This window comes from Crinia signifera, chromosome 8, assembly GCF_055691185.1.
Source record: "Crinia signifera chromosome 8, ASM5569118v1, whole genome shotgun sequence".
In the NCBI taxonomy this organism is placed as follows: Eukaryota; Metazoa; Chordata; class Amphibia; order Anura; family Myobatrachidae; genus Crinia; species Crinia signifera.
Window position 1 is genome coordinate 149,362,591 of NC_139224.1, and position 12,381 is coordinate 149,374,971.

Below are 12,381 nucleotides of genomic sequence, written 5' to 3' on the forward strand. Positions count from 1 at the left end.
ATCAAAATTGGTGAAACCCCTGGGGGTTTGAAATGTACACTATACCCCTAGATGAATTCCCTGAGGGGTGTAGTTTGCAAAATGGGGTCACTTGTGGGGGGGTTCCACTGTATTGGTGCTTGGGGGGTCTTGCTAATGCGACATAGCACCCACCAAAATTCCACCAGAATCTGAGCTGCAAAATCCAAAAATCACTCCTTCCCTTCTGAGTCCTGCCATGCACCCAACTGGAATTTTTCGGTCACATGTGAGGCATTGCCGTACTCGGAAGAAATTGGGGCACAGATTTTGGGGTGCTTTTTCTCCTTCATTCCTTGTGAAAATGAAAAATTTTGAGCCAGAACTGCATTTTTGTGTAAAAAAATGTAATTTTTCATTTTCACTGCCCACTTGTATCAAAATTGGTGAAACCCCTGGGGGTTTGAAATGTACACTATACCCCTAGATGAATTCCCTGAGGGGTGTACTTTGCAAAATGGGGTGACTTGTGGGGGGGTTCCACTGTATTGGTGCAACATAGCACCCACCATTCATTCCACCAAAATCTGTGCTGCAAAATCCAAAAATCACTCCTTCCCTTCTGAGTCCTGCCATGCACCCAACTGGTACTTTTTGGTCACATGTGAGGCATTGCCGTACTCGGGAGAAATTGGGGCACAGATTTTGGGGTGCTTTTTCTCCTTCATACCTTCTGAAAATGAAAAATGTTGAGCCAGAACTGCATTTTTGTGTAAAAAAATGTAATTTTTCATTTTCACTGCCCACTTGTATCAAAATTGGTGAAACCCCTGGGGGTTTAAAATGTACACTATACCCCTAGATGAATTCCCTGAGGGGTGTAGTTTGCAAAATGGGGTCACTTGTGGGGGGGTTCCACTGTCTTGGTGCTTGGGGGGTCTTGCTAATGCGACATAGCACCCACCAAAATTCCACCAGAATCTGAGCTGCAAAATCCAAAAATCACTCCTTCCCTTCTGAGTCCTGCCATGCACCCAACTGGTATTTTTTGGTCACATGTGAGGCATTGCCGTACTCGGTAGAAATTGGGGCACAGATTTTGGGGGGCTTTGTCTCCTTCATTCCTTGTGAAAATGAAAAATTTTGAGCCAGAACTGCATTTTTGTGTAAAAAATTTAATTTTTCATTTTCACTGCCCAGTTGTACCACAATTGGTGAAACCCCTGGGGGTTTGAAATGTACACTATACCCCTAGATGAATTCCCTGAGGGGTGTAGTTTGCAAAATGGGGTCACTTGTGGGGGGGTTCCTAAATTTTAGCATCTTATGGTGCCTAGAAACCTACATGGTGCCTAAAAAATAATCTCATAAAAAGGAGGCTCCAAAATCAAGTAGTTGCTCCTTCTATTATGAAGCCTGTGGTTTGGTCAACGTGCACACTAGGGCCACATATAGGATATTTATGAAAACAAAAGAATTGGGGGAATCAATTTTTAGTCACATTTCTCTAGTAAAATGTACTGTGTTCCTTAGAAAAATGTATTAAAATTGCAAATCTGCAAAAAAAATGAAATTTTGAAATTTCACCTACACTTTGTTTTAATTCCTGTGAAACACCTAAAGGGTTAACAAACTTCCAAAATGCTGTTTTGAATACTGTGAGGGGTGCAGTTTTTGAAATGGCATCATTTATGGGGGTGTCTCACATACAAGTCCCTCAAAGTCACATCAGAACTGAACTGGTCCCTAAAAAAATCAGTGTTTGAAATTTTCTTGAAAATTTGAGAATTTGCTATTCATATTGTAAGCCTCCTAGTGTCCAAAAAAATTAAAAGGAAGTTGAAATAATGATGGAAACATAAAGTAGACATATGGTCTATGTTAGTTATTAACTATTTTGAGTGGTAAGATTATTTGTCTCACAAGCAGAAAATTTAACATTTTGCAAATCGCTAAATTTTCCATTTTTTCACGACATTTTGGTATTTTTCACAAAAAAACACAGACTGTATCGACCCAAATTTACCACTAATTTGAAGTACAATGTGTCACGAAAAAACAATCTCAAAATCACTGGGATAAGTAAAAGCAAAAAAAAGTTATCCCCACTTAAGTGAGACATGTCAGATTTGAAAAAAATGGCTCTGTCAGGAACGCAAAAACTAGCTCTGTCAGGAAGGGGTTAAATAAAGATTTGTTTATAATGATAATGCACCAGTTTGTGAATCGGGGAACTAGCAAAAAGGCTCAGATAAGCTCAAAATTAACTTTCACAAAAGGACTTTATTCAATTCAATTTATTCTAATTCATCGCCCGGTCCCCTGCTCATTTGCATCTGTGCATGCACTGGTGCTTTTCTGTGTATGTACAGATGCAGGGTACGAGCAGGCATGGCAAACTAAATGTTCGCCATCCTGCTGGCACCTAGCAGTGTGGCCAGGGGTAGTGGGAAGGCGGCGGGGGGGGGCATAGCCCATGGGAATGGCCAGCATTTCATGGGCATTCCCATGAAACTCTGGCCATTCCCATAGGATTGGGCCGGTGACGTGGGTGCGGAGGAAGGGCAGCTGACGTCAGCAGATGTCAGCTGCCCACCTGCTTCCTGCACAGAAGGGCAACTAAAATGGTGCATGGCCTACATCACAAAATTTACCAGGAAAGATTAAAAGATCTTAATATGTATAGCTTAGAGCAGAGAAGGGAAAGGGGGGGCATGATAGAAACTTTCACATATATCAAGGGTGTTAACAAGCAGGGCCGGTGCAAGGCACCGGAGCGCCCCAGGCGAGTCGGGGTGGGGGCGCCCCGGTGCCGGGGGGGGGGTGTACCTGTCATGCGGCTGTGTATATAAAGCTTGCGGCGGCGGCAGCGGGGGGTCCCTGCAGTCAAGAAATAACAAGCGCTATCCGCCTGGCTACGCGGAAGCGCTTCTGTTGTGAAAACACTGGCCGCACGGCGCACGCTGATTGGCAGAATCTCAGCCAATCAGCGTGCGGCCAGTGTTTCCACAACAGAAGCACTTCCGCGTAGCCAGGCGGATAGCGCTCGTTATTTCTTGACTGCAGGGACCCCCCGCTGCCGCAAGCTTTATATACACAGCCGCAGGACAGGTACCCACAGGTACCCCCGCGGGGGGGGGGGCGAAATGCCACCCTCCAGTGGCCGGCGCCCTAGGCCTAGATTTGCCTAGTGGTGGCACCGGCCCTGTTAACAAGGTACAGGTGGGAGACAATCTTCACAGGAAGAGGAGCAGCAGAACACGAGGACATGCACTGACACTAGAGGGAGGAAGATTCAGGGGAAATGTGAGGAAGAATTACTTCACATAAAGGGTAGTGGATAAGTGGAATAGCCTCCCATCAGAGGTGGTAGAGGCAAATACAGTAGTGTAATTTAAACATGCTTGGGATAGGCATATTGATATCCTTACAAAGCAGTAAGGATCAAATATGGAAGTAACATGTTTAAAAAAGGGGCAGACTAGATGGGCCAAGTGGTTCTTATCTGCCGTCAAATTCTATGTTTCTATCTATGTTTCTATGAAGTGGGGTGTAATAGTGCACAAGCAGCAATAATTAGGGTGTGGTCCCACAGCTAGGGGGCAGGGCTTCATGGAACATGCCCACACCTTCGGTTTTCTCTGGGAGCTGCTATACATTTCCCCCAATTCCTCTTAACCATGAATAGATGCCATGCACTTGAGAAACGGGACAGTACAAGACAGTTGGAATGTATTGAAGGGAGTCTATGAAGTGGACATGATCAAAGACGCTGGATCTTAACATGTGCATAAACAGTACGTGCTGGGTTATACTATAGGTATTTATATATTTATCTACTGCGGTTGTACATTTTGTCAGCAAAATAAACATTCAGTGCCTGAGGCATTACAGAGGTTCGTGTACAACGCTCCTGTATTATCACCTGTGTTCTTTGTTTAGTTTGACAGGGTGTCATACACAATCTGTCTACTAACAAACATGTGTGGCTGCATTTTCATGGATTTGTTTACTAGCGCCTGTATCACCTCTGCAGTGATTAATCACAATCAATATTTTTCTTTTAAGTGGTTTTGATTCTCGCACTTCCCACTGTGGCATTTCCCAGAATGTTCCTGGAAGTGACATACAGACAGTACACAGTGTCATCCGGCTTGTAGAACAACTCATGTGAATAACCTCAGCTGGTAATTGGCCCCCTCACCCAGGCAGCGTCTTACCAGGTTGGCTCATGCCAGGAGCAGGTTGGAGATGAGATATCTTCTCTATACAGGGACAAGTAGCCCAAAACCTGTAACATCCCTGTATTATAACTCTTGGTTAAAATTATTTTCTCATTGTTTTATTTTCTAACCTTGGTGTCATATCATATTTTATAGATCCTGGAAATTGGACTGTACATGGACATACTGTGACAAGGAATCACATACACCGGAAGAGACGGAGTCTCGTTCTTTATTTTGTAGCAGGTTAACAGCATAGGCAAGCACGGTTACAAGTTTAAACTCCTCTCAATGTTCCCTAACCCACGGGTTATCACCTGGGCAGCTATATCACCATCAGGAACATTGACCCTCTGTCCTGGAAACACTTATATCAGGAAAGCACAGGTGCTGCTAATCAGCCCAACCTTGATCACAACAGTTTTCCTGCTGCTGCTGCTGCTGCTGCTGCTCTAATATCTGGACTGGATACAACACATTACCGTCATGTGGAATTATGCTGTCCCTGCCACACTACCATTAAATACATTGATTTGTATATTTTCAATATTGTTTTTATTTCACCAAATTCACCGGCTCCTACAATGGTGCTTACTCTACAAAGCTAATTCCTGCAGAAAGAAAGCCATTGTTTCTGTCTTTGTCCCATAAATCTCATATTATATTACAAAGCATTCCTGTCAGTTTTATTCATTTGTAATAATCATATTATTTATTTACATGTATTTGTTTATTTATTGACAGGTATTTATATATATCTATTAAGCAGCGCATATTTCAGTCATTCACATCCGTGCATGCCTCAGTGGAGTGTATACAACGGGTGGCCAAACCTGTCCTCAAAGATCTACCAACAGATCATGTGTCTCAGGCAACCTTTGGATCTATAGTAGGATTGAATGCAGCATGTTTGAAAATGTGACAGTTAGTAATGACTACAGCTGTGCTTCAGCTAGGTGATCTGGGGAATGTGACAGTTAGTAATGACTACACCTGTATACCAGCCAGATGATCTGGGGAATGTGACAGTTAGCAATGGCTACAGCTGTGCACCAACTAGGTGATCTGGGGAATGTGACAGTTAGTAATGACTACAGCTGTGCTCCGGCTAGGTGATCTGGGGAATGTGACAGTTAGTAATGACTACAGCTGTGCACCAGCTAGGTGATCTGGGGAATGTGACAATTAGTAATGGCTACAGCTGTGCTCCAGCTAGGTGATCTGAAGAATGTGACAGTTGGTAGTGACTACAGCTGTGCTCCAGCTAGGTGATTTGGAAAACGTGGACCATTGGTAGATCACGAGGACTGGTTTGGCCACACCTGGTAGACAGTATACTCCCTATGACATACATACATACATACTGGTGTTATATTTATTTATTTATTGTCAGAAGTCTGTTACCCTACCAGTGTATTTAGAGTGAGGGAGGAAACAGGCGCGACCAGGGAAAATAACACAAACTCGGATAGAACATACAAACACAACACAGGTCGGCCATGAGCGGGAATGGAAGTCATGAACTCAGTGCTGTGAATCAGTAATGCCATCCACTGCACTATTTGTACTGCTGATTACAATACAACAACATTTGATGTGGTCAAGATACGTAGGTTAACACACACCCCCCCCCCCCCCCCCCCCAATTAAAAAAAATCATTTTGGTACTGATCTCTCAATTACAGTATAACATTTCTTATTGTTGAGCATCTGTAACTGATTTGTGCTCCTGGTGTCTCTTGAGGCTCTCTGAACCCAGTTTATTGTTAGAAAGATGTACCAACGGGGTTAAAGTGGAGGGGAATCGAGGTGGAACTAAGTTCCATCACCTGTAATGGTGAGGTGGTACTAGTTCAGTGGTCGCCAACCCATTGCTCATGAGCTACCAGTAGCTCGCGGCAGCGAATTGGGTGGCTCGACCACTATGCCACCCGCCGCCCGCCCCCTCCATTATCTTCCGCCGCTTCCCTTCTCCCTCTGAGCCTGAGGGGAGGAGAGTGCATCGCGTGTGTCTCTCCTACCCCTAACTGTGCATCCCTGTGACTGGGCCGCCTGTTTGCCAATCAGAACTCGCAGGCCGGCAACTCGTGGAGTCGGCCCGCAAGCTTTGATTGGCGGATGGCCCAGTCACAAGGAAGTGAAGGGAAGAAGAGACGCGCAGTGTGCATGATAGTGCAGTATGTTTATATGGCACTATTGGGGGCATATGTGTATTACACCCCCATTTTCATTGGATGCAACTCATGTGTCATGTGGGTACACCCATTTTTTTACATGCACCTACGGCGGCGCACACAGTACGGTATGTGGCATAATGTGTCAGGGGCATTACAGTGTGTGGCATAATGTGTAAAGGGCATTATTTGGTTATTATGCAGATTTTTTTTATTTTTTTTTATTTTAGTAACGTGTGGTTTATTTTCCGGCGAGTAGCTCACACCCCAAAAAAGGTTGGAGACCACTGTACTAGTTCAACCTCCACATTGGCCCTGCACAGTAATTCTAGCAGAGAGCATTAGTTTTCAGTGGGTTGCCAAAAACCATACCACTTGCCCTGGTTCTACTTAATGAGGGAAGGGGAGGGGTGGGTAGGAATTAGGTGGCAGAGGGAAATGAGTTCATCACTTCTCCAGTACCACGTTAGGCCTTCGTACCAACCTTACTCCTTTTACAATTCTTAGAAGAGTCAGTGCTACTAGCTCATACAGTATACTGTAATTGTATAGAACGGAGATTCAGATGACTTTTAAATAAGACTCAAGTGTACTGTTAAGAACCACAAAACGCACCGGTCTACTCAACATTCACAATGACAATAATTGGTCTCTGTTTCCCAGCTCCTTATACAACTGGACACTATAGCCCCCACATTCCCTGCTAAGCATAGATATATGCCTCTGGTGAGGCACAGTATATCACCGTCTTAACAGGGTTGATGTATGAAAATATGACAGTAGTATGAGCTAACAATCCCTTGTTAATCAATGCTTGTGCAGAGGGATATTGTGCATTTATTTCTAGCATATACTTTCATCTGTATATCAAACAATTATACCAAGAGACATTCAGTGATCATTGCTCAGCAGACAGAATGGGTGGCAGACACAGAGAAACTGCCCACTGCCCAGACCGCATGACACGTTTCTCTGATCTCTATAGTCAACAGCAGTATAAAACTAATATATATCTATATATAGATATATATAGATATATATAGATATATATAGATATATATATACACACTGTAATACAAGTATAATAATTATAATGATATAGCAAATAGTATAAAATTATCTAAGTATAATATAAAAGAAAATTTAGGCGGAGACATATAGCAAATAGTAGAATATGTGATACATTTTAGCAAATACAAGTTTAACCGTTGTATTGGCATAAATATAACAAAAAGTCCCAGAAAATATTACAAAAATTACAAAACTGTCAAAAATCAGCAGATGTTGATACAACAATTCATATAGTACAAAACAAGAACCCTAGACATAAAAAATCAGTCCTTAGCAGAAAAGTAATTATATAAAAGCTAAAATAAATAAATACAATCCTACAGATCACATGACAGTTAACTCTTTGAGTACCAAGTGAATTTGTCAAAATTGATGCGAAAATTGCCGAACAAGCATTTGTATTCATCATAATGGCCTTTAATCATGACCTTATATAGGAAATGTAATTTTTCTTATCACAACATTTTATATTTGAATTTATATAACAATTGTGAAAGACACTGGCATTTTTAGCAGATATTTTGCACATCTCTCACAGAGATTTTGGCACTCAGAGAGTTAATAGACAGTTAGAAATAACAAACAATGGTGTATATGTAATAGCGTCCGAGATCACCGGAGGTGCATAATGCCGGGAAAAAGTCAGATTTTTTTTTTTAAAGCGGCAATCATTATTGAGGCATGGTTTTGTCTTGTAAAAAATTGCCACTTTAAAATAAAAGTCTGGGTATGACGTGCATCTCGAACCTCCGGCAAACTTGCCAAAACTCTAGATATTCAATCCCCCCCAAAAAAACTAGAAAACTACATACAAAGCTTAAATGTTGGTGAAAAATAGTCTTGACTTACCTGGTTTTCTTTCACATTCTCCACTGTAAAGTTAAACCAGACACGAAACCGTGGGTTACATGTATCCGGTCTGATAAAGAGATCATACTCAAACTCTGTAATGTAATCCACTCTGCCAAGGTTACCTATTATAAGAGCAAAAGACAAAAAAGTAAAAATTACAAAAAGTAAAGAAAGCAAACAATCTTTACACATAATGCAACATATGTTGGTACTTGTGGATTATCACGGCTCCCACGATGGCCATCGCACATGAAAAAATCGCATCGCATGCGATCGCATGCGATTTTTAACTGAAAAGCATCCAAATGCATTGGAATTAGTATGAAACATGTTCAATGGCCCCAAATGGCATTTTTGAGGCTGTACCACCCCCACTATCAACGCAAACCCGAAGCGTGGCGAGCGCAGCGAGCCCCGCGTGGGGACGTGGATACCTTCACAGGTGTCCGCGTCCCATCGCGGGGCTCGTTGCGCTCGCCACGCTTCGGGCTCGGTGGCTCGCTGCGCTCGCCACATTTTCTATTCTCAACTCCATGCCGACGTGGATAGAGGGGGTATGAAAAGGTCGTAGGATGCGTACCGCCGCCCCTCGCGGGCTCGCGGCGCTCGCCACGCTTCGGGTTTGCGTTGATAGTGGGGGTGGTACAGCCTCAAAAATGCCATTTGGGGGCCATTGAACATGTTTCATACTAATTCCAATGCATTTGGATGCTTTTCAGTTAAAATTTGCATGCGATCGCATGCGATCAAATCGCATGTGATCGCATGCGATGCGATCGCATGTGATGCGATCGCATGCGATTTTTACAAAAATGGCAAAAACTGCAAAAACCGCATCCCATCGCATGCCACTATATATGGCATGCGATGGGAGCCGTGATAATCCACAAGTACCCATATGTTTAAGTGTTAAGCCCCGTACACACGTACTCCTGCCATGTGTGCTGAGCAATCCCTGCTGAGCGGGGTTTTGCCTATTGTTTAAAGGCAAAACCCTGTGATATAGAGGGAGAGACAGTGCAAGAACTGTCTATCTCTGCGGGTGACAGAGATGCGCGGGACCACGCATCGGTGTCACCGGGGGTCACACACAGAGCAATCAGTGCTTAATCTCTAAGTGATCTAGTCAGATCTCTTAGAAATGGGGTTAAAATCATCCCATGTGCATGCCCCTTTAGACAAGATGTTTAAACCTATTTATATACAAATATGCAGAGTTCCTAGATTTTAAACATATAAATATATTATTACTAATATTATTATTATTTGAATTAGTGTAAATATTTACAAAACGAGGTACTGCAGATGGCACCAAGTTTGCTCCCAATTTTGCCAATTTTTCTGCTGAAGGATGAAATATCAATTACTTTGGATGGTACCCTCCCCTAGATATTGGACCTGAAGGCTTAATAAATCCCTCCTTCAAGACCCTTATTGTACTGTAAATCAGAAATGTAAAAGACTCTTATTGATTATGTCTACCAATAACACTCCTGGGATGTTCTAGATAACGCTATGGGAGTCTCACAAGTGTGTCATTATGGGGAAACTTATCCAATTAGGCTCCTATATTATACAGCAAAAATCTGAACAAATGTACGCATTGCTCCAGAAAATCAAGCTGCTAGACACATCCCATAAATCTTCCCTAGCTGGCGAGACCTATGCTCACGGTACTGTCCATATATTCCTCCCGTAATTGTTTAATAAAAACAGGATATGCAATTACTTTAAATGGATTTTCAGTTAACTGTTACTTATTTACTTTATTTAACTTAATTAAATAATGTTTAGCTTATTAAACATTTTTTTAAATAATCTGTATTTTTCATATTTTATTTACAAGTACAGTACTGTAATTATTGACTAAAAAAAAAATTATTATATAGGTGTGGCTTGGCTAGCTAGGTGGCCGGATGTGCTGGGCTGAGCTCCTGCTCCAGCAGCAGTTGTTACCATGGGCGGGGGGGGGGGGGGGGTATTTTGGTTCACTCTTTCTGACAAATTCCTTCTTAGATGGACAAAACCATGTGCACTGCAGGGGGGCAGATGTAACATGTGCAGAGAGAATTAGATTTGGGTGAGTTCTTTTGTTTCTGTGCAGGGTAAATACGGGCTGCTTTGCTTTTACACTGCAATATAGATCTCACTTTGAAGAAAAAAACACACTCAAATCTAACTCTCTCTGCACAAGTAACATCTGCCCCACCTGCAGTGCACAAGGTTTTGTCAATCTAATAAGTAATTTGTCAGAAAGAGTGAACTAAAATAACCCCCCTATGTGCGGGCCTTCCCTGAGGTGTCTGTGCCAGCTGCCTTGTGGTCCGGATTGGTCGGGTGTGTGCTGCGGAGCCAGGGGACTGTGGGCTTGGTTCCTGCAGGTTTCGTCCTACCCCCCGGTTGGAGGCTGGAACCTGGATTTCGTCCGGACGTGGCCGGAAGACGTCGGCAGGACTCTTTTCTGCTATCACCGATCTGCTCCTTCCAGCGCCAGCTCTCTAAAGGAGGTGAGGGCCTTCTCCCCCTTGCATGTTGCTAGCCCTGGCTGCACAGGAAATATACCTCATGATATACATATCTCAGGAACTCCTGGATTGATGAGCAGTTTTCCCATATATGAATATACTCCTTAAGATTAATACTGCAATATAGTAAGGCACAGTATAAGAATGAGGTCTCGGCATGCCCCCTAGAATGATGGAAAGAAAGGTACAGATGGAGCCCCTCACTGCCGACGCTCACCAGAATGTCCCCGCTGGCAAGTGCTGGCTGAGAGGGACTCCATTAGACTGGGACGCGCAAGTGTCTCACACACACGCGCATCCCAGTCTCTCGGCGGCTGGGCGGCGGGACCCTGCCCGTATCCCCTTCAGGGAGATGGGCAGGGTTATGGTGGGTGCGTGGGGAGCGGCAGCGAGGTGGCTGGGACCGATGGGGAGCTCCGTCAGTACAGGGCACATGTGCATCTCGCACTTAGCAGGGCCCCACATCAGCCCCCACTCCCCCTCCATCTGCTGGTCAAATACCGGCATTCAAGGCTCTTTTGGGGAGTGGGAAGGGCTAAATTGATGCAAATAGCATAATTTATTACAGGCATGTCCAAACTGTGGCCCTCCAGCTGTTATGAAACTACACATCCCAGCATGCCTTGCCGTAGTTTTAACATTCCCTAATAGTAAAACCGTGGCAAGGCATGATGGGACTTGTAGTTTCACAACAGCTGGAGGGCCATAGTTTGGACATGCCTGATTTAGTATCACCACTTCAGCAAAGAGCCGCGATTACGGCATTTACAGGAATAGGGGAGGGGTTCAATGACGGCAAGCCCTGCCTCCCAGAAAAGCTGCAAAGAGTCTGTTCTCTGGGCTTCTCCCGGAGAGGAGACTTACTGTATAAGGTAGGCAAGTATGAAGACAAGTTTTAATACATAAACAAAATTTCCAATAAAAGTTAAAGGAATTTATCAGAAGAAAGACAGTATGATGTGAGAGGGTTGGCATGGATGTAAAAGCAGCAGCAGAAGCCTTTGTTTCCATAGGAATACATGATTATAGGTGTTAAATCGCCTTATTTCAGAGCAATATTCTTGACTTTCATTTTACTGCAAATGGTTTCTATAAAATATAATTATCACTTGGTCATCCTCATTAAACATGTGATTGAAGTTAATGTATTTTGCTATGTGCATTTTATTGAATGAAGGCACGTTCAGTAATTTTGATTTTCAGAAGATCTGGGTGAGAAATAAAATATATTTATTTTGATTTTCCACTGCAATTGTATTTTCATGAAGTTAAAGCAGAACCAAATATAGGAAAATCACTTTGTGCTGATATGCTTGAGTCAACTATTGTTTCAAATAAGGGGGAGTCAAGGCTCGGATCATCCTGACTCTTTAAACCTACACTCCCCACTTATTTTTTTGAAAACAACCAAAGTTGGGTGCTTCAATCTCCCAGTGCAGCGTAAGACTGTGCATCGAGCTGGGGCTGTTCTCCGAACCAGAAGAGTCAAAACTAGCGGGTAGCGCTGGACTCTCTGAGCTCCGTCAGACACTAGAGGTGCAGGAGCACCTTTAGCGTCTGTCTCTGTGTCCTGTAAGC

At 43.3% G+C, this 12,381-nt stretch overlaps 1 protein-coding gene across 2 annotated transcripts in view; it reads right to left on the reverse strand.

The window, feature by feature from the left end:
* The window catches only part of LOC146026580 (cytosolic carboxypeptidase 6-like), a 1,552,889-nt gene that overhangs the window by 1,338,592 nt on the left and 201,916 nt on the right, over positions 1-12,381 (reverse strand). For both annotated transcript variants that reach the window (XM_083157364.1, XM_083157363.1), the window contains one exon: positions 8,276-8,400. In XM_083157364.1, the coding sequence (XP_083013490.1) occupies positions 8,276-8,400 (125 nt within the window). The remainder of the gene's footprint in view (positions 1-8,275; positions 8,401-12,381) is intronic.